At 45.4% G+C, this 22,147-nt stretch overlaps 1 protein-coding gene across 1 annotated transcript in view; it reads right to left on the reverse strand.

The window, feature by feature from the left end:
- The window catches only part of eya (eya transcriptional coactivator and phosphatase 2), a 95,249-nt gene that overhangs the window by 42,619 nt on the left and 30,483 nt on the right, over nucleotides 1-22,147 (reverse strand). The window contains exon 10 of the mRNA XM_075669758.1: nucleotides 4,223-4,312. Coding sequence (XP_075525873.1) covers nucleotides 4,223-4,312 — 90 coding nt within the window. The remainder of the gene's footprint in view (nucleotides 1-4,222; nucleotides 4,313-22,147) is intronic.

Consider the following 22,147-nt stretch of genomic DNA (forward strand, 5'->3'; position numbering starts at 1 on the left):
ATATCTTCTCTTTGCCGTCGTCTGGTTTCCGGTAGTAATCCATCATGTATGACGTAATAAGATATACAGCTCCATTTCTTTTCAGCAACCGGATGTATACCTACTTGTACAGACCTCGTTCGCGCGACTACTCCCTATATACAGAATCGATACCTGTGCTGACCAAATTGTTAAAGTAAGATTTCTGCTTCTGAAGCTGAGTTAGTGCAGAGCTGCTAGCAGGATTAGAGTGTTGCAACCTTTGTGTGCAAACAGAGAAAGATTTTAAAAAACGAACAATTTTAAGCGCGACCGATAAGCGATCGAACACTATTAACTGCTGCTGTTTACAATATATTCATAAAAATACGCAAACACTGTAGCCGATTTCGCCGCAAAGAACGCGACGTGCCCTGTTAATGAAGCCAAAGGTGCGGCGAAGAGCGGGTGACACTGAAGGATGCGAATGCCTTGGCCAGCGTCCATTTCTGTGCACTGAGCCCAAAGACGTGACCAAAGAGGGCGAGAAGGAAGACACCTGCGTTCGCCGGCACGTGCTGCTTCTTGATGTGACAAGCGTAGCCTACATTGCGGAGGCACCTCAGAAGCGCAAATGAATTAATAAGGGCATAAACGAATCTAGGCGCCCTTTGCGACGCAGCGGACATTGGTGTCGGCCGCGCGGAGAATAGGTACGTGCGACCTCAAAAGCGACAGCGTTCGTAGCAGTCGTGTTGGAAACATCTGGCGTGCGTCCCTGGTGTAACCGCTAAAAGCGTACGCTTGTCAGGCACAGCCCACGACAAGTGTTTCTTGATCGCGGAGACGGACGCCTCGCAACGACTAAAAAAAAAAGAACAAGAGTGCACGAAAAAAAAAGATAAATAAAGTAAGCAGAGATGCGCGCTTCGGGCGAAAGAAACCAGTTATTGCAGTGCGTAAGCGGAGATTGGAACCAATGTGAACACGGCGAGAACGAACGTCTTTAAAGACCAAACTGACGCGTATACCGGGTGTTGTTTCTTCTTCTCTCTTTCTTTGTTTTTTTCCTACTGCGAAATTCCTAAAACATCGTCTGTCGCAGGTGCAGTTCGGGTCCTTCAGGCGGATTATTGGGAGAGAGCTTTAATTTCATGACCAATTGAAATGAACACTAGTATACATAAAAAAGTTGCAGTAATTAAGTTTTACCTGATTACTTTACGGCGCGTATTGCAATTTATCTTCGAACCAATTATCAGGATGTCACCAGTTTCGAAATTATCACTCCCAAAGTTCGCGACGAAATACATTTGCGTTCCAGTTACTTTCGAGGATAACCCCAAAACCGGATTTTCGTTAAAGAAGTAAGTGGAACAACAATGAATTTTCACCGGAAGTTCGACGGTGAACGCCTCGAATCCGCTGCCATCATCGTAATTCGTTATACGGCAGATCCGCGGCCCTTGCTAGATCAATGTCAATTGAAGTTGTCTTACAGGGTTCCAATTAAAACCTGTGCAAATAGACGCGTACATGTTATGGAAAGAGTCCGCTTTGATGCTCTAACAGATGCAGCCTACAGAAGTGTGATTTTCGCTTTTGTAAAATTTGTGCTTTAATTTGTTTTTTAGCTTGTCAACATTCAAGAACGGTAAAAGAAATACAGGCCCGTAATCAAAATTCTGTTTCCTCGAGTCAATAACAATCAACGTTCTCTCTCAGATGCAACAAATGTATTTAAAATCAGTCCTGCAGTTGTCTGGTGAAAAGACTGCGTTCTACATGTATTTGAACATGGAAATATGAGTTGACTTTGGAGTAAAGCTCCCTCTTACTAACATAGTGTTAACAAGGCGCTAGGTTAGAACGGTGCAACTTTGCCACTAATGCGGCATTCAATGAAGAAGCGTACATTAGTTGAATGACAATCAAACAATAATTTGCAATCAATAATCGGCAATATTATAGTAAATTACAATTGAATTATTTATATTACTGCGTCTGCCACACCTAAGCCTGTTAGTGCCCGAAGCATGAGTTGAGTAAGCATATCGAATCAAGCCACTAGCAAAGTTGCCCCAAAATATGTGGACGCACCTACGCATTGTTTTCCAAAAAGCCTTCTTAGCTACTTCGACCAAAAGCTGCATCTTAATAACGGCATCATTATGATCATTAGCTCATTGTAATAAATATCATAGATCAAAGAAACTCATTTAACCTTCCCTTTCACTTTCTGAAAAGAACGCCGATTCCGCAGTTGAGCTTAACACGAGTTGCACACTGACCAAGCTTCACCGCAGTGCCAACCTTTGGCTTCACTGCAAAATAGCAGTGCACTAAAAAGAAACAACATTTAAGGCAAAACTCGCAGATAGCAACCACTATGACACGAGTAATTTGCATTACCCTGTTTTTCCAATACGCTGTGAGCGCCAGTCTCATTTTGTAACACTTCCTGAAGTATAGTCGGAGCTTTCAGTTCAATTTTTCTTTTTTTCTTTTTGTTATATTTCTCAGTCTCGACTAATAACTGATTGTTCGTTAATATATAACAAATGTATTTTCATGGAAGCCCGACAATTGGGAGGTCCTTTTTGACTTCGCCTTAGATTTAGAAATGGCAATTACAAGCAGAAAGCATATTTAGCGCCAGCAAACAAGAACGGTAAATATGCGCTAAATATGCTTTCAGTTTACCAACACGCCCAACAAATGGCAAGGCAATTGCAAGTTCCACTGCTCAATAAGACCTACTAAACTCTTTGTTGAAGCGTTCAGTGTTATTGACTATACCTTATAAGATAACGCGGCTGGGTGAGCTAGTAGGTGCATATTTTGGAAAGTAAACAGCGCTAAAAGCGAGACAGAACAAGAATACACAAAACATATTCGTCGGATACCTTAGCATACGCGTAAACAGCCGCAAGCAAGTTCGTCGGAACAATACGATCGATCTTCCCGTGTAACAGCGTAGTGTGCTTCGTAAAAATATTTCCCCTAATTCTTTCCACCCACGTGGCTTCATTTTGACGGCAGTGCTGATAAAAGCCAAGCAGTATTTTCCCTTACGTGCTTAGGATCTTGATAAATTTCGTTCTGTCGCTCTCACATTAGCTATTGCATTGAATCTTGGTGGCTTACATATGTAGCAAACTTAACGCCTTTACTGCGCCTTCAAAAACGGAAATTAGGCCCACTTATCTCCAACCCATTCTGCCTCTCAAATGCAAATTATTTTGAAGAGCTTGGTATCTTATCCTTTATGTCACTGCGAAATCATGAGACCTGCATCACGATAAACAACATAATTCAAACTAATTCTTCATTACCATCGAGTATCTTCTTTTTCCCGCACTGCATCGCTAGGCAAGCTTTTAATTTCAATTTCAACCTGCCAAAATGTACCAACTTGTACGCTGAACGATTAATACAGTTCATAGGTACATAAATTAATACGTACATAGAATTGTACGTTCCATTGCATCCAGCACAAACTCGTTGCTGTTAAAATTTGTTTTAGGGTGCTTTGAGTGGCACACGTGAAGACAAGTTCGATGCGATCGTTGCTTGTGTTTCCTCCCTTACGCATAACCTATATGCATAGTCAATATTGGACTGGCTACTAGCTTTAAGGCTGTCAGTACAAACAGTGCTTTGTAAATTTCTTTTGGGTTTTAAATAAAGTGCTTCCTCCTCCTCAGGAAACAACAACAACGACTAAAGAGAATGACGCAGGGCGGGCCATCACCTCGCGCGTGTGCAGTGCCATTATACCATGAGTGTAGCATATTTGATCGATTTATTTATTTACTCATTTGTTTACTCATTTATTTATTTATTTATTTATTTATTTATTTATTTATTTATTTATTTATTTATTTATTATGCATACCTACATCGCCCACAACGCATTACTGTAGGTGGTTTTAGTTACAACCCGTAATTCACACATTTTTTTTTTAATATCGATACAAACAACAGAATAAACCTCATTCATTCGACAGTAACATATAAAAAAAATAACAAGCAAGCACTCATAAAAGGAAACATTGACAATTCAGTCATATTTATCTAGATACGTGATCAAACTATCGTAGCCTCCGTTATTTGAGCATTCCACTTTCACTTTCTTGTGTCTAATCGCACGCTCAAACTGTGCTATTTTTCATCCTCTCGCTTCATCGCTATTGGTTAACCGCATTATCCTGCACAGCTACATTGATCTGACTGTGGAGAGGCAAGAGAGACCAGCTCTCACCTCGAGGTCGTTGAAGAAGAAATGAGAATCTGCCAGGTTGAAGATCATCTCTTCCATTCCGAGTCCATATTGCACTGAGGATGGGGTATCCTGTGGGTGGGACAGAGACGTATTCAGTGTAAAACGCTGCCTTCAAATCAAGCCATTGTCACAAGTGTAAGAGAGAAAGCAATAGAGACTTTGTCGTAAGTACTAACACGACTAAGGCAACAACCAAACACTTCGCTTTAATAATGTAGTAGACTTACACTCGGTGCCACCGCACTTTACATTTGTCAGCGCTAGAATACTCGGCCAAGTCTGCGCGCAGATGCACTTCTTTCTCGGTGCATTCGCACTGTAAGTGCATCTTTCCCGAGCAACTGTGAAGTTATAGCATGTGAACAAGCCGGCTACTCAGGGATCAAATTAGGTCTCAATGAACACTGGATGCTTTCATGCCATCCGTTTGACACACGTATCATTCACTTTGAACGCTCAGAGTGGGATGGACTCCAAAACAAATAACTTCCGAAAATTTAATTCCCCTCCCCCCCACACGCACATACATCGGCGAACAAAGACAATAAGTATGATACAGCGACCAGTTCAAGCCAGTAGTGATTTGTGACTGCATTAATACCACACAGTCCTTTTGCTGTTAGTGAGTGTTTACGGTATTTGAAGGGAGATGTGACGGAGCGAAATGCGTCAAGCACAACGAGCCGCAGCGAATGTGAAGAGAAATGGAAACAAGCATATCAGCCCGCCAAGTCTTTAAAACTGTAGTATCTAAGCAAATCTACCTGCGTTAACGTGCGAACAAAACAACACACGCGCATCACTAGAATGCATGAATGCGATTGTTTGAGCGTAAGATTAACGAGAGGATTCTATCAAGGTGCGGCTAGTGTGTCTACATTCCAGAAAACGTGCTGCGCATGTCAAGAAACACAATGTGGTAAGTAGGCACAAATGCACCCATGACAATGTGACTACAGGGATGGTTCGACTTCGTGCGATCTGCTTGCACGATGAAGAATAGTGCACTAGAAAAAATGAGTTTGTGCAGTGCACACAAATAAAACAAAAGGAAACAAACGACGTAGGCGGGCGCTGGCGAACGAATTCTGTTATAACAAATTTCTTCTAAGCAAAGCAATACAAGAGGGTAGTTGATGCATGTTCATGACTATGTTGCGCGGAGTTTTACACTAGCAAAAAAGAAGAAAAATAACAAAGGAATTAATAATGTTGCAATCCGTCTGCATCCTTGTTCCTTCCCTTTGCTATCATCATTGTTTTCTTTTAATTTTTTTGCCAGGATAAAAATCAACGCAACATAGTCATGAAACCTCTTCTACCTTGGGCCCTTTTCTAGCTCGGCAAAAGTTACTTTGTATCTAGCTCGCGAACCCGCGAACTTTTTTTTTCTTTCTTTCTTTTTTTGTAAGCGTACTCAACGTGCAAGCCTGCAAACAAGTACATTATTGGCTGCTGCCGCAACCCTTTCGTACCCACCCTCTCTACGTTCATCACACACATCTTACAAAATTTCGCACCTAGGTCACCACAGCTTTGCGCTGCAAGCTGTTCCTTCTGTTTGCGTACTTCCCCGTCATCGATGGTTTCTTTTTTTATTTCACACGGAAGCAGTAGTGTGCGGCGAGTGCACATCGACGCACAGCCCGCCACAGCGCGGTCTCCGGGGCTTCCAGCCGTGTCTCCGTTCCTCCGCGCGAGCACGCCGTCACCACCTGTTTCGACAGGCCTTCCGCTTCCCTCCTCCCATTCTTGCTAGGAGCCAAGGGGCAAAACAAGATGGCGCATCGTCCTCGAGGCCCCGGCCCCCCCCCCTCCCCCTATCGGAGAGGTAGTGGTTACCCCCGACGGCCATCTTGAACTCCGTTTCCATCCCCTTTCAGCGAAGGGCCGCCAATACAGATATTTGAAGTGAATAGAGAGAGAGACGAATTCGAGGGTATGTGCAAGAGGGAAGAGCAACACGTTGTCAGTAAAGCTTGCCTGGCACTCCCCCCACCCACACGCCCTTTTATCGGTGACGAAGGACTGCAGTGGCCATCTTGAAAGCCTCTGTTCCGTCCTCTTTCATAGAAAAAGTGTGTGTGTGTGTGTGTGTGTGTGTGTGTGTGTGTGTGTGTGTGTGTGTGTGTGTGTGTGTGTGTGTGTGTGTGTGTGTGTGTCAATGGGAGAGAGGGAAAGAGATGGACAGGAGGCGGAGAGAAATAGAAAGGAGGTTTGAGGAGGCAGTCGGGGAGGAGACCAAGCCCTGGCTGGGAAGCAGGAGGGGGAAGGCCTGCGTGCCTAAGCGGCGGCAGCGACAGCGGCTGTAACCCGACGCTGCCCGGCCGAAACCCGAGCCGCGCCGGGACGGTCCCATCCAGGCGAGCGTCCTGTGTGCGGAGGGGGGTTGTGTGCGCGCCCGTGCCGAGACTGGATCAGCGCGCGCTTCGCTTATTCTCCCAGCGGGCGCCAGTGGCAGCGAGCGACGCCGAAACGCGGCTTTCAGGCGCACACCCCCTCACCATCCCCGTGTATACTTCTCGCCCTCAATCGCTAGGTGAGGGCAAAACGGGCGGGACAGTTCGGTGCAACGGCGCTCATACTGCACTTGAGGAGAAAAAGAAGTCACCGCAGTTTTAGAAGTACAAAGAAAATTGAAGCACGAGGGCTGTAAAACGTGAGTCAGGGCTGTCAACAATAATATATTGAAAGCCTACCAGAGCTGGAGCATTGCCGTTATAGTGAACACATTAAGCGTTAAGTGGAGGTAGGGGCATTTACGTGAAGTGTGAAGTATGAAATAAAAACAAAGAATTCACTGCTCTGCGAGGAAAACACAGGACTAGCTAGTAACTTTTGTCGACATCACAGCCGGCGTTCGCATTGTACCCTGAACATAACCTTTGCAAACACGCACAAGTATCTAATTTCCTAAGCAAACATGATTTTTATAAGTTCACTTCAGCTTCAATTTTTTTTTCTATATCCTGGAGGCTCCAACAGATGTTTGTGAAATCTTGTAAACCTTGTCCGCTTTGTATTGTAATATTACTCGTAAGTAGGCGCCGAGACTGGGACTTGTGAACGAATGCTCTCGTGTGTCGCTTGTTCCACGTGCGCATGCTTGTAGTCACTTGTAAAGGGAAAACGAAAACTGGCCGTTACAACTCGATGGTAAGCATGGGATAACACATGCGGGGAATAACAAGAAAAATGCATTCACAATAAAACCGTAACGTTATTCTTTCCCTATGAAATATCAGAACGTGCTATAACTGCTGCGTCGTCTCTCAAGTTATACTTAAACTGATTCATAAATCTCAGATGTCGTGCATTCTTTGCGATTACGATTTCTTCTCAAGTTGCTGAGGTTATACAATTTCTTTTTTTACTCCCTCTGATGTTCTTGCCCAGTTCGCCTTTTTCTCGTTCTTTCGACGTTGTTCTTGAAATGTCGAATGTATAAGAATTTGCTTATATCTCGGTTAATGGCTTTTACTCAACGTTTACGCATTCTTTTCCTACTTCGTTATACTATTTTTGGATATCCGACGGTTGCCGTAGCTTTGTCGTACCCCTATCGAGGCACTTATGTGCATTCCTCATGTCAGGCTCGCTTAGGGGAAATACACTCAGCTGTCGTCATCCGGTTTTTTTAGGGCGCGTCTCGTAGATGGGGCGCGTCTATTGCTATACACCATCGCCACTGTCTAGGCCACTACCACGACCACCGAGATCACCGTCAACATTCGCATTCATATCAATTCTGCTCAAGAACAAGAAGGTTCCTCATCTTTCTGCATCTGCAGCGTTAGATGAAGCAGGATTTAAAACCGGGCAGAGTGATAATAACGTTTTTATAAAGGAGCCGCCAGAAGAGAAAAACCAAGGTGCTTAAATATTGGGTATCCCTAACCTACGCTTCTGCCATTGCAAAACTGCCACTCCTACAATGACAGAAATGGGGCCTGTTCAGCCTGAAAAGACTCATACACGAAAGTTGCATGGGGACTGTCCTTCGGAAACACGCTGTGACGTCACAGATATTGACATCGTCTACTATGGTCTAGTTAGTCGTTTATCAGTAAACAGGGGATACGTTGCTTTCTAAAGCAAGCAAAAAAAAAATAATATATCAAGTTTCTGAATCGTTCCTTGTGCTAAAGTGGCCCAAATTCGAGGAATACATTAAAATCTGTGATGTTACACTGAGGTTCTAAGGTTGACGTATTGGCACGAAATTCAATTAACGAGAGCTTGGCCTCTGTTTTCGATTTAGTATACAAACTTTCATTTTTCAAGTGAACAAGAACAGGGCTTTGAAGGAGTACTTCACCAGTCTAAACGTATTCTCCGTTGCTCTTTGGTGCCTATTATATTTACACCAAAGACAAAGAGTAAATCAGCCTAGACTGATAAAGTATTCCTTCGAAACATCCCTTTCGTTAACTTCGTGCTAAGAGGTTGGTTAGTAGAAAGGAAAATGAAGGGCAAAGCTTTCTTTTTCCGAATTTCTCCCCCAAGCTCCAGCGCCGGCACATCAGTATGATGTCACATATTTCAATCGTTTTTCTTTTTTTTTCTTTGGGGGGAATAGGAGGGAAGTTATGGCTCAGTAACCTTACCGAAACTTGCTGTTTCTTTTGTGAGAATAGAGTTCTTTTGTGAAAATGGATCATGGTCTGAGCACACTGACAGCATTGCTCGTAGAGCAGGTGCTTCAGTTGCGTTATTTCAGAGGACCCTCAAATATGCATGGAGGCACGTTTTGAATGTGACTTATGAAGCCTGCATTATGCCAATACTCGAGTATGCCTGCACTGTGTGGGACCCATCCAATTCTGTGCGCATTATAGCATTGGAGATAATGCAATCTAATGCCGCAGTAAATGTTGTGGGGCGGTACAGATAATATACGATAGCGCAACAAATATGAAGAAAGAGCTAGACTGGGCTCCTCTTTGCGAATGTCGCAAGAACCCTGGCTTAAACCTGTTATACAAAATTTATAATAGCGAAAGTGGAAGCCTCATTAGACATTTGTGCGAATAGACACGCTTTCAAAATTCAGGAGTACCTCACTAGAAAAGATTTTCACTGAATAAACAATAAGGAATCAAAATCAGTCAGTTTAGCTCCTTTGAATAGGCTGCAGTCCATCTTTACTGCCAAAAATTTGACTATGCCATAGCAAATGCCGTCGATATCGATGACGTCACGGCAAGCTGCTGCGGGAAATTCGGCCAACGATGTCAGCCAACTTCTGCCAATCTGGCGTATTTTCGGGCTCACTAACCATCTTCTAACGGCGAGAGTGACCCTTCCGATATGGTAAAAGGGTACCTAACTCATGCAGCTCAAATCACTATTTTCTTTGGGGTCCCTTTAATGACTCAAATGAAGTTTTGCGACACACGCCATCCCTAATGCTGCACGCAATTCTAGAAGGCGCAGGTTGCGGAATGGAGCGAGGAATAGCTAGGACACGGAAAGGGGATGCACAAAGTGGCAGAAAGAGGGAAAGCACAGCGCACTGACGGCTTCGGGCGAGAGAGGCAAGGGTAGAAGGTGAAGAAGAGAGCACAGCCTCTCTCATGTTCCTGTACGCGGCATGGTGCTGGAGAAACCGAGGGACCGAGGTGCTTAAAACTCGCCTGCGATGCACTTCTGTCAGTAGTTGTGCCCCGGATAGTAGACGACGCACTTCCAGCGTTGTGTACACACGTCGCGCAGCGATGGCGCCTCGACTGAAAGGCGTTCTGGAAACGAACTCTCGGTCTGGAGAAGCAAACTACAAACACGGACAAAATGTAACGGCAAACGCACATACGCCATTGTATAAAAAGGAAGAAATAAAAAGAACGCCCGCAGTTCTTTCATCTTCCCTCTAGTAAGAGAGAGAGATAAAAAGGCGAGGAGCTCCCGTCCCCTGTCGCGGCGATTTTCCGCCGGGGGGGCTCGAGCCTCGAACCACGGCCATGGAGGAGCCTCTTTCTCGTCCCGCGTCCTTCCCTTCCGGCTCCACTCAACGCTAGCGCTACGCTACGCCTCAGCCACTGGCTGCTTTGTTGACTGTGATTCTGGCTGCCCACGACGCTGCCGCGCTAGGCGCCGTGTACTGATCCTCGTCCTTGTTGAACCGGGCGAGTATTTCGGCGAGATGGCGAATAAGCGCCCCCCCCCTGCCCTCCCCTTCCTGCGCCCCTCTTTAATCGTGGGCCCTGCGGGACTGCCAAGGCCTCCCCACTGAGCAGTATCGGCTGCGCTGACAGCGTCGTCTGCTCCGGACCTTGGCTCCGGAGAAGATGCGATGCGCAGCAGTGGGGTCGACTCTGCGGCGGATGCTCCAAGGCGCGAAGCACTGAGGGCGATTAGATAAGAACTCACGCGCCTAAGCGAGGTTGGAAGGGTATCAGGCCCTTTGGCCATTTCATTGACGGCGGACAGCTGGCGAGAAAGAAGGAAAGAGAGACAGCAAAATGGCGACGACTCGTGAACTATGCAGGGATCCCAATTGTTCCTTGCAGAGTGGTTTGAAAGCGGTTACGTTCAGTCGCCGGGATATGCGTTGCAAGACCAATAATTCGAGGCACATATATTCTGGAATAACTGTGGCGTTAACATAGGCGAATACGCGAATCTGTTATCAAGGGGAAACAATTAATCCAAGAAGGTGTGCTTATCTTTTTCCCCTCTCTCGTTTAAACACAAGCAATTTCATTCATCATCATCATCATCATCATCATCATCATCCGTTTTCTTAATCCGTAATTTACAAATACATTTGTACCGGATGAGTGTGCGACCAGAGGTCCAAGAGAGAAAATTACTAGGGGGACTTCCTAAGAAAACGTAGTTAGGTGATAAGTACATTGGTCAGCATACAATCACGGGTTGCGGGAAAATAAATGCATCGTTCAAGATCTACATGAATAATATGATAACAAATAGCATAACTAAATGATGTTTTAAAAAGGAGCGTAATCACTAACGCAAAGATATCAAAGCCATAAATTATCTAAAAAGTGAATTTTAAAACACTGACGAAGTGAGTGAAATGTACATAGTCGCATGTTCCAAAGTGGTATACATAAAAATCTTGCGGTCATTCTGCCGTAATTAGTACCCAATTTTGGTAAGTACGATTATTATTAACGCAACTAACGTTATGAACTATTAATGAATAGAAGCACTGCGTAATAATCAAGCAAGGAGGTCAAGGTCGACGTGGAAGTTGCTCCCAACATAACTTTTCTTTTTCTTTTTTGGCTACCAATGTCAGATAGACCACAAAACCGCATCTCTTATCACGGTCAAAATTGTGCGCTGTTGTTAAATGGGAATATCTATTAAAGGACCATAAATGTATGTTTTTATTAATGTCACTTGTGTTCGGTTGAATTATATAAATCGTTATCGTCTCTCATTCTGCACGTGCTTTAACTTGCATGTTCAATTGACGACACACAGATTAATGTGGCTTCTGCCCAAGGTAAATGGCGGTTCACATTTGATACGTTTCATAAATTGTTACTTCAAGTACTGAGATTATAGTATACCTTTGTCAGAGGAGTGTTCCAGCCACTGCGTCACAATAGTTCCCCTGCGGATAGGGGTCGCAACAATATCGAATGAGCGGGAAGAGTCTGCATGTAACCGGTTATTTTATAGAAGCGTTACATCTACGAACATCCCTAGGCTATCATGAAATATTAGAAGAAAAAAGCGCTATTCAAGAATATCTATGAATAAATTTAGCCCTATCGTAGCAAGCATGACCCTCTCCGTTACAGGGAGATTTCCTTGAAATGGGCAGTACCATAGGTACGTGATGCAATTCTAAATTAAAAAGAAATAACGCCGTTAAAATTAAAAATTATATTTCGTAAATTTCCCCTTCAAAGGCCCAGTACCACTATGTCAATGTGACATCACCGATTCTCGAAATTTTCCAAGACCAGTTATTAGCTCCACTGTCCTGCACTGCACTAACTCCATCCGTCTGAGTAAAAATTAATAATAATAAAAAGGGCTGCGGTCTCTATGGGCCAGCGCCATAAGGCACCGTAATACCACAACCAGTTTTCTAACCATGGCTTGCGAGTTCATGCGGGCCTCCGAGGGACACTGAAGAGAAAAGTAAACTGAGCTGTATTAGTAAATCACCCTCTTGCATTAAAACTTCTTTCTCGGCGAGTTGATGCATACTTGACATAAAAATTGTTACAGCGCAAACACATGCAACCACAAAGTAGGAAGGACGGGACACAGCGCTTGTGTCCCGTCCTTCATACTTTGTGGTTGCATGCGTTTGCGCTGTAACAATTTTTATGTCGCCCTCTTGCAATACCAAGGAAATCACTTTCACCGTTGAGGTAAGCTTGGGATAAGCTGGAAAAGATGAAGATAGGTGGCGATGCCTCCTTGAGGTTCCCGCACCAGCCCTGTGTGACGTCATGGATTTTGACGCTTTCTGGCTGGCTTAGTTCTCTTTTTTTTACTCAAAGATGAACTAAATTGCCTTCCAAAGGAGCCAGTGAGTGAACTTAGCAAATGTCAACAACTTATACTGCGGCACTACGACACATGTAGAAAAAGTGCTTTGAAATCTGCGACGTCACATTGACGGGCCAGTACTGTGGTTCCGGCGCGAAATTCAAGAAATGAAAGTTTAGGCTTCATTTTTTGTACTTCTGGTAAACAAACATCTCACCATGAAATTACCGAAAATTTAGTTTTCATATCATCATCATCATCATCATCAGCCTGGTTACGCCCACTGCAAGGCAAAGGCCTCTCCCATACTTCTCCAACTCCGCCAGTCATGTACTAATTGTGGCCATGTTGTCCCTGCCAACTTCTTAATCTCATCCGCCCACCTAACTTGTTGCCGCCTCCTGCTACGCTTCCGTTCCGTAGGAATCCAGTTCGTAACCCTTAAAGACCATCGATTATCTTCCCTCCTCATTACATGTCCTGTCCATGCCCCCCCCCCCCCCATTTCTTTTTCTTGATTTCAACTAAGATGCCATTAACTCGCGTTTGTTCCCTCACCCGATCTGCTCTTTTCTTATCACTTAACGTTACACATATCATTCTTCTTTCCATAGCTCATTGCGTCGTCCTCTATTTAAGTAGAACCCTTTTCGTAAGCTTCCAGGTTTCAGCCCCGTAGATGAGTACTGGTAAGACACAGCTAGTATACACTTTTCTCTTGAGGGATAATGGAAACCTGCTGTTCATGGTCTGAGAATGCCTGCCAAACGCACCCCAGCCCATCTTATTCTTCTGATTATTTCAGTTTCATTATCCGGATCCGCGGTGCCTACCTGCCCTAAGTAGATGTATTCCCTTACCATTTCCAGTGCCTCACTACCTATCGTAAACTGCTGTTCTCTTCCGAGACTGTTAAACAGCACTCTAGTTTTCTGCAGATTAATTTTTAGACCCACCCTTCTGCTTTGCCTCTCCAGGTCAGTGGGCATGCATTGCAATTGGTCCCCTGAGTTACTATCAAGGCAACATCATCAGCGAATCGCAAGTTACTAAAGTACTCTCCGTTAACTCTTATCCCCAATTCTTCCGAATCCTGCAGGTCTCTGAATACCTCCTGTAAACACTCTGTGAATAGCATTGGAGAGATCGTGTCTCCCTGCCTGACGCCTTTCTTTATTGGGATATTGTTGCTTTCTTTATGGAGGACTACGGTGGCCGTGGAGCCGCTGTAGATATCTTTCAGTATTTTTACATACGGCTCGTGTACACCCTGATTCCGTAATGCCTCCATGACTGCTGAGGTTTCGCCTGAATCAAACGCTTTCTCGTAATCAATGAAAGCTATATATAAGGGTTTTATATATTCCGCACATTTCTCTATCACCTAACTGATAGTGTGAATATGGTCTATTGTTGAGTAGCCTTTACGGAATTCTGCCTGGTCCTTTGGTTGACAGAAGTCTATTCCTGACAGTTCTATTCTAGCTGTAGGGTTAGAGCCTTTCATACATTGGCGTGTGATCAAGAAACGCCAATGTATGAAAGCCTCTAACCCTACAGCTGGAATAGAACTGGCAGAACTTTCCAAGTTAATCAACAAGGGTAAGACAGCTTACATAAGGAAGTATAATATGGTTAGAAGTTAACATGCTCTCAGGAACGGAGGAAGCCTAAAAGCAGTGAAGAAGAAAGTAGGAATAGGCAAGAATCAGATGTATGCGTTAAGAGACAAAGCCGGGAATGTCATTACTAATATGGATGAGATAGTTCAAGTGGCTGAGGAGTTTTATAGAGATTTATACAGTACCAGTGGCACCCACAACGATAATGGAAGAGAGAATAGTCTAGAGGAATTTGAAATCCCACAAGTAACGCCGGAAGAAGTAAAGAAAGCCTTGGGAGCTATGCAAAGGGGGAAGGCAGCTGGGGAGGATCAGGTAGCAGCAGATTTGTTGAAGGATGGTGGGCAGATTGTTATATAAAAACTGGCCACCCTATATACACTATGCCTCCTGACCTCGAACGTACTGGAATCTTGGAAGAACGCTAACATAATCCTAATCCATAAGAAAGGGGACGCCAAAGACTTGAAAAATTATAGACCGATCCGCTTACTGTCCGTCGCCTACAAAGTATTTACTAAGGTAATCGCAAATAGAATCAGGAACACCTTAGTTTTTATATAATACTTTATAATTATAAATTCATATAGTGTTCCTCTTTATTGTGCGCTTAAAGGGACACTAAAGGTTAATATTAAGTCAACGTGGACTGTTGAAATACCATCCCAGAAACCTCGAAACCCTTGTTTCGTGCGAAGAAGAGACTTATTTTAAGAGAAAATGCGTTCTGAAGCGTCCGCGTACCTCTAGTGCAGTTCAAATCACCCGCCCTCCGATCGAGGAGTATTGACGTCATGGTCTCATAGTGACGTTGCGCCGTCAGTGAGTAAAACGGCGCCCGCAGACGGCGCTACGGCTTTTCTGCACAAAACGCAAACGCGCGGCCAGAAAGCGCCAAGACAGAGCCGACAGAAGCGCGCAAGCGGAACTATGCTGGCTAGCGGAAGTGAAAGCGCACGACGATAAGCTGTTTCTTTATTTTGTGACGCCAACTTCGACGCTCGTAGCAATGGATGACCCTGACAACGACACATTAGCTCGCGATACTGGGCTCGAGTTCAGCGATTTAAGCACTGATGAACGTGACCTGCTGTCGAGGGCTCGCGCTGCCGGCGTCGCTGCGTACTACTGCGACGACGGCCTGCTTTGAAAGGCACTTCACGCGACTTCAGTAAGTCGACGTTGAACTCGTAATCCTCTGGACGAAAGTGCAGCGAGCACACTACGTGATTTCTCGGCTCTTTGTCAGCGCGCTGTGGCAGAGGTACGGCACTTAACCACTTCGAACGGAGAGGTTCACTCGTTGGCACGCAGTGATAAGTAACGTTGGATTCGCCGCTGCAACTGCCCTTGGCCAAGTTCCGCGGACCGTTCGCGCATCCCACGACATCACATGGTCGTAGTATTTTCGCTGCTTGCTCCAAATGCAAGTTTCGCGGGCCAGCAGGACCACCGCCGCACGACGCGATAAAGAAACAACTGAAACTCCAAAGCGCGCGCGAAGCAAAGTCGAGAGAAAACGAAACCTTTCGATCGCCCATACTACTCAAGGGTAACGTCGAAATGTTATTTTTTTTCTTATAATCGAATAGAAGTAGACAAGTAGCATTTTCTTCCGTCTTATAGTTTAATGAAATGATATTTTTAATACGAGTAGTTAAGTACTGGTGACATAAATTATGATGAGGAGTGCTTTCGTCATCGGGATAGTACCGGAATGTCGCTGGGGGGTCTCAAACCGTGTCATGCATTTGCCTCAATTTCTCGGTAACTAAAGCTCCGTTCGCGATTATATTGACGCCTTAGACGTTCTACAGAATTGCTTTATCACTTTAACTTGACTTTCTGGTAACCTTTAGTGTCCCTTTACCTGACCGTATCTCAGCCACGCTCGCTTGACAACATGAATATCTAGGATTTCTATACAACTTTAGGTAGCCAAAGTTTCTAGCGGAAAATTCCTCCTATGCTGCCACCTTGTTTCGGCCACCGGGTGAATTTTATAGAACATGGACTTCACATCAGGAAAGAAAAGAAGTCGCAGCTTCACCCGTAAGGCGAAGCATCGATTGAGATAGCAAATTAGTACACAACTATCCGAAGTAAGGATAGCAGTTTTATCGGCCGTTTAAACTTGGAAACATCCGCTTACTAAGTGGATTAACAAGCTTGGTGTCAGCGCGCACAAGCACACGCGAACACATCACACTCGATGAGCGCGGACACTCTCTGTCAAAACGCTGGTGTGAGCAAGCGCAGCAGCAGCAGCGAGCGAAGTGACCTTTGTGCGGTCTATCGCTTCGACGCAAGAGCGATGCGAACACAGCGCGCACAATGGCATGAGCCGTCTGCAAATCCCTTTCAAGATACGGTGCGTGCGCCAGCGCGCAGCCGTGCAAACCACGTACTTGGGGCGATGGGGGGGGGGGGGTCGAAGCCAACCCCCCCCCCCCCCCGTCCCTCCCGAACTGCCTCCCCACTTTCCTCAATATATGGCGCACGAGATGGAGCCGAGATCGTCAATTCCCCTTGGGCGCTCGGTCTCCAAATGCGCTGTTGCTGCCGGGTCATAACGCCGCCCCACCCCTCACTTTCTCTCATCCCCCGAAGCACTATCGCGCGACGGAAGACGGCGCGTTTTCTTGTCACTGACTCCGCTTTCTTCCTTCGCGCGCGCCAGATTGAGCTGCGATCTCCAGCTTTCCTCTCGCGCTTTCAGTCGCACATACAGCCTACGACGTGCGGCGACGGTGTTATCGCCCTTGGACTTTATACGGAACATCACGGGGACTACTACGGAAAAAATGCGCCTGGAGTGTTCGTATAATTGCTATCACAATAGAAAACAAAAAATAGTTTTTTTTTTGTAGCCAGTCGGGCTGAAAGCTTTGAAACTAAGAACTGTCGGCTTACTGAGCCACGGTGAAATTTTAATGAAAGTTATTTGCGTTTCTGTCAAGCTGATAGCAGACTCACCGATTCAAGCGCAGGGATATTGCAGCGCTCTCTACTTCCGAGAAAAGCTAAAGTTTCTTACATTGTGGGTTCACTCCCAGTTCACTCCCATTGTGGGTTCACATTTCCTTCTGTCTTGTCTATAGATAGTATTCCTTCCGCACCTAAAATATCTGAATAACGTCCTTGCTTTTAACGACTATGGTTTCTTCGCTAACTCGATTAGACTCAAGATAACCCCTATTTTCCTTAATTACTCAGGCTTGTTTTCTTCTTTGTTAATTTATTTTGTTTGAGTAACCTTTGTTGGCATATTGTTGGATCATAGTGCTGAAAGAAGTTGAGGGCGTAAATATGAAAAACTGTGATGGCCAGGTAGCAAGGACGCAAAGGTAACCATGTCTCATCGTCGTTTTCCAGTCAGGTTAGCAACAAAAATTTTTGATGCTGTTTTTCTCATATGTTACATATTGGCTGTGGTTTTTCTTCTATTTTCGCTATAATACGAGTATTTTTTTTATGTATCAACATAGGAGGTGCCACCTGCGGTTTGTAACCTTGGGGTCTCCTTCTGCATATCTCCCTGTGCATCACTTCTGTTCTATCACTAATAAAGATTGATTGATTGATTGATTGATTGATTGATTGATTGATTGATTGATTGATTGATTGATTGATTGATTGATTGATTGATTGATTGATTGATTGATTGATTGATTCTCAAGCTTATTCAGCAGTTCTTCATGCGTCATTAGTGTCGCAAATCTTATCAGCGTTCTCGCGGCACCCAGGTATCGCAACATCCTAAGCCGCTTAGCTACCCGTGTTCCACGTCAGTGGTTCCTCCTTCTGCATATCGCAACGCGAAGGACTACGACTAATCCGCCTTAATCGATCGATCGACACGTCATCGTCAACGGCACGGCAGCGAAGGTGCGGGGGGCGGGGGCGGAGGTGAGGGAATTACGTCACTACGATGGCGACGCACACGCGAACGTGCCTCCTGGGTAACGAAACAAGACGCGAGCAGGGAGACGGGAAAGGATGACGGGTCACCGGTTGGTTGTAGACGTTGACGCCGTCGCGTTCTCGTCTCGTCTGCACCACCACCACCACTAGAAGCAGAAGCAGAAGCAGAAGCAGCAGCAGCAGCAGCAGCAGTGCAAAGACGAGAGGGTTCGGCGCCTGAGACTGAAACTAGAAGACGGTGTCCCGCAGAGAATACACACAGAGACAAAGACGAAGACAAAAGGAAAGAGACTGTGATGGGAAGCTCTCGCAAGTCTTTGTGTGTGTGTCTGTGCGCAACTCTCCCTCACGCGACGTAGTGGTTGAATCGAGAAGAAAGGGGCGACGGTGCGGGGGTGCCAGCGTCGAGCCGCCGCCGGAACATCCGGGCCTCCTGCGTGCGCGACTCCGGTTACAATCGATGATAGCGCGCACGCGTTCACTGCCCAGGCCTGCCTGCCTGCTTGCCGCGAGGAAGACAGGCCGCCCGGCCGTACCACACAGCGATGGCGCTTCTCTCCTTGCTCGCCCTAGAATTTCTACTGCTGATTCTTAAAGGGCGGCGATGGAGAAGGGAGCGAAATTAGGTTAGGCTGGTAGCAGCACTGTCACAACAGACAATTTATGCTTGATCCGATTATGTTGGTCAGTAGAGGGAGAAATAACAAACAAGCGAACCCAATGTTCAAATTTTCGCGGTCACAATGTACCACGGTAGTGATAACGTAAGTATAACGTCATGGATTTCACAGCGTTTTAGCGTTTACCGGCTATTTTCGTTTAAGAAAAGCTTACTTAAGGGTGGTCACGTTCACTCGCCTTAATATTTTATGTTCCGATTACTTCTTTCTTTATATAAAAAAGCATTTAGCAGCGAGCAGACCCCTTTAGAATCCGTGGGATAAGCACATGTAGCTGTTGAAATATTAAATGATTATATTAACCATTTCATTCATTCATTCATTCATTCATTCATTCATTCATTCATTCATTAGTAGTACTAAACATCACATGGGCCATGGTATATGTGGTAGTGGAAATATATTCTTTAACGTGCGTTCAAAATTGGCAAGTGCATTTCTTTTCACCCACGACGAAATTCGGCCGCCGCGACTTGGACGCGAACCCGCAACCTTCTGGACAATCTTTATAGGCCGACAAAGTTTTCCTTCCTCACAAAACTGCGTTGTGCAAGCGCGCGCGAGGCTCCGTGGCATCTCGGAATTACGAGCAGGCTTTCCAGAAAGCCTCGTGTTGAGCGACATTGCACGTGAGCGACGCTGAGACGCCTCGTGGAAAACCGACAACAAAGGACAGTGCGCGTACCGAGGAAATGACGACAACGCTCGTTCGGCGCGCGCACGGGGAACAATCACGATTGTCTCTCGGCTCCCTTCTCGGCTTACGTCAGGGCCACGGCGTCGGTGAAACTTCCTTCGTCAGACGTGGATGTTGTGGGTCCCTCTCGCGAAACACAGCCACGCGGTTCAAATCTTAATCTTAAAGGGACACTAAAGGTTAATATTAAGTCAAAGTGGACTGTTGAAATACCATCCCAAAAACCTCGAAACGCTTGTTTCGTGCGAAGAAGAGACTTATTTTAAGAGAAAATGCGTTCTGAAGCATCCGCGTGCCTCTAGCGCAGTTCAAGTCACCCGCCCTCCGATCGAGGAGACGTCATGGTCTCAGAGTGACGTTGCGCCGTCAGTGAGTAAAACGGCGAGCCCGCAGACGGCGCTATGGCTTTTCTGCACAAAACGCAAACGCGTGGCCAGAAACAGAGCCAAGACAGAGCCGACAGCAGCGCGAAAGCGGAACTATGGTGACTATCGAAAGAGAAAGCACACGACGATAAGCTGGCTCTTTATTTTATGACGCCAACTTTGACGCTCCTTGCAATCGATGACCCTGACAATTGGCTCGCGATGCTGGGCTCGAGTTCAGCATTTTAAGCACTGATGAACGTGACCTGCTGTTGAGGGCTCGCGCTGCCGGCGTCGTTGCGTACTACTACGACGACGGCCTGCTTTGAAAGGCACTTCACGCGACTTCAGTAAGTCGGCGTTGAACTCGTAATCCTCTGGATGAAAGTGCAGCGAGCACACTACGTGATTTCTCGGCTCTTTGTCAGCGCACTGTGGCAGAGGTACGGCACTTAACCACTTCGAACGGAGAGGTTCACTCGATGGCACACAGTGATAAGTAACGTTGCGTTCGCCGCTGCAACTGCCCTTGGCCAGGTTCCGCGGACCGTTCGTGCATCCCACGACATCACATTGTCGTGGCATTTTCGCTGCTTGCTCCAAATGCAAGTTTCGCGAGCCAGCAGAACCACCGCGATCGAAAGGTTTCGTTATCGCTCGACTTTGCGCCGCGCGCGCAAACGACGCGACGCGATAAGGAAACAACTGAAACTCCAAAGCGCGCGCGGCGCAAAGTCGAGCGATAACGAAACCTTTCGATCGCCCATACTACTCAAGGGTAACGTCAAAATGTTATTTCTTTTCTTATAATCGAATAGAAGTAGACAAGTAGCATTTTCTTCAGTCTTATAATCTAATGAAATGATCTTTTTAATACGAGTAGTTAAGTACTAGTGACATAAATTATGATGAGGAATGCTTTCGTCATCGGGCTAGTACCGGAATGTCGCTGGGGGGTCTCAAATCGTGTCGTGCATTTACCTTAATTTCTCGGTTACTAAAGCTTTGTTCGCGATTATATTGACGCCTTAGACGTTCTAGAGCATTGCTTTATCACTTTAACTTGACTTTCTGATAACCTTTAATGTCCCTTTAACAGCCGGGCATGTTCGGTCGGAATGTATACCTTCGCTTGGAGCATTCGTTCTGAGCTTGAGCAGTTGAGCTTGAGGCTCGGTTTTGATTAAGGACCATGCCAAGCCAATACTCGCCTGCCACTAGTGGCCACAGTAGTCTTTCGTAGGAGTTTTACCTCTCTTTTTTATTAATATTATTAGTTGTGTATACAAAATTTATCGCAATTTCACCCTCTATATATATATATATATATATATATATATATATATATATATTGCTACATGCATATTTCTGCTTTTCTTTCTTTAGCTTCGTTGTCTATTGGACATGGCGCGGTACTTTACGGATCTAACACGTGCATTTCGCATCTTTCTCATACCTAACTGAAAATTTATCAGATTCTTTTTGTTCTTTACTTTCGTCATTTTCCGTTTTTTCTGCTATCTATGTTCTATCATGAACGAGTTCATCTGAGAAGGTTCAAATTGAAAATGCCTCGGGGCTGAATTTCGGCCTTTTCGGAGACAAAAAAGCAATAACAACTGCAGCAGCACGAGATACTACCAACCTAAATGGTCTGAAACATATATACCTAATTGATGCGCATTCCACCGCACAATACTGGATTTAATTAAAGTTCACGCTTAAGAAAAAGTAAGTACATTTTCACCAATAACATCTGAGAGGTCACGCGAATGTCTGAAGCCTACAACAGTCAGCCTCTGCACACGGTCTACAATAGTCTAAGCATGTATGTCTACCTGAAGCTTCATATTGTTGCGGGGAGATCTGCGAGAGCTATTGGGCTCAATACCTTGCACCTCCATCAAGACGTTACGGGGAGATCTGCAGTAAAGAGGGTTTATTTACACTATATTCGAGGAGTCTAAAAGTCGGGGCGAAACAACAACAAAGATGGCGGACGATAGACACCACTTCGTCCACCTCTCGTCCACTACACACTTCAGCACCTTCTTCTACATCTGAACGACAACGCTTTTACTCACTAAAGTTGAAGGATTGTTCCCGTTATGTTCACCATTCGGTTGCTCCCTGGAAGA

Source organism: Dermacentor variabilis, chromosome 9 (assembly GCF_050947875.1).
Source record: "Dermacentor variabilis isolate Ectoservices chromosome 9, ASM5094787v1, whole genome shotgun sequence".
NCBI classification, from domain to species: Eukaryota; Metazoa; Arthropoda; class Arachnida; order Ixodida; family Ixodidae; genus Dermacentor; species Dermacentor variabilis.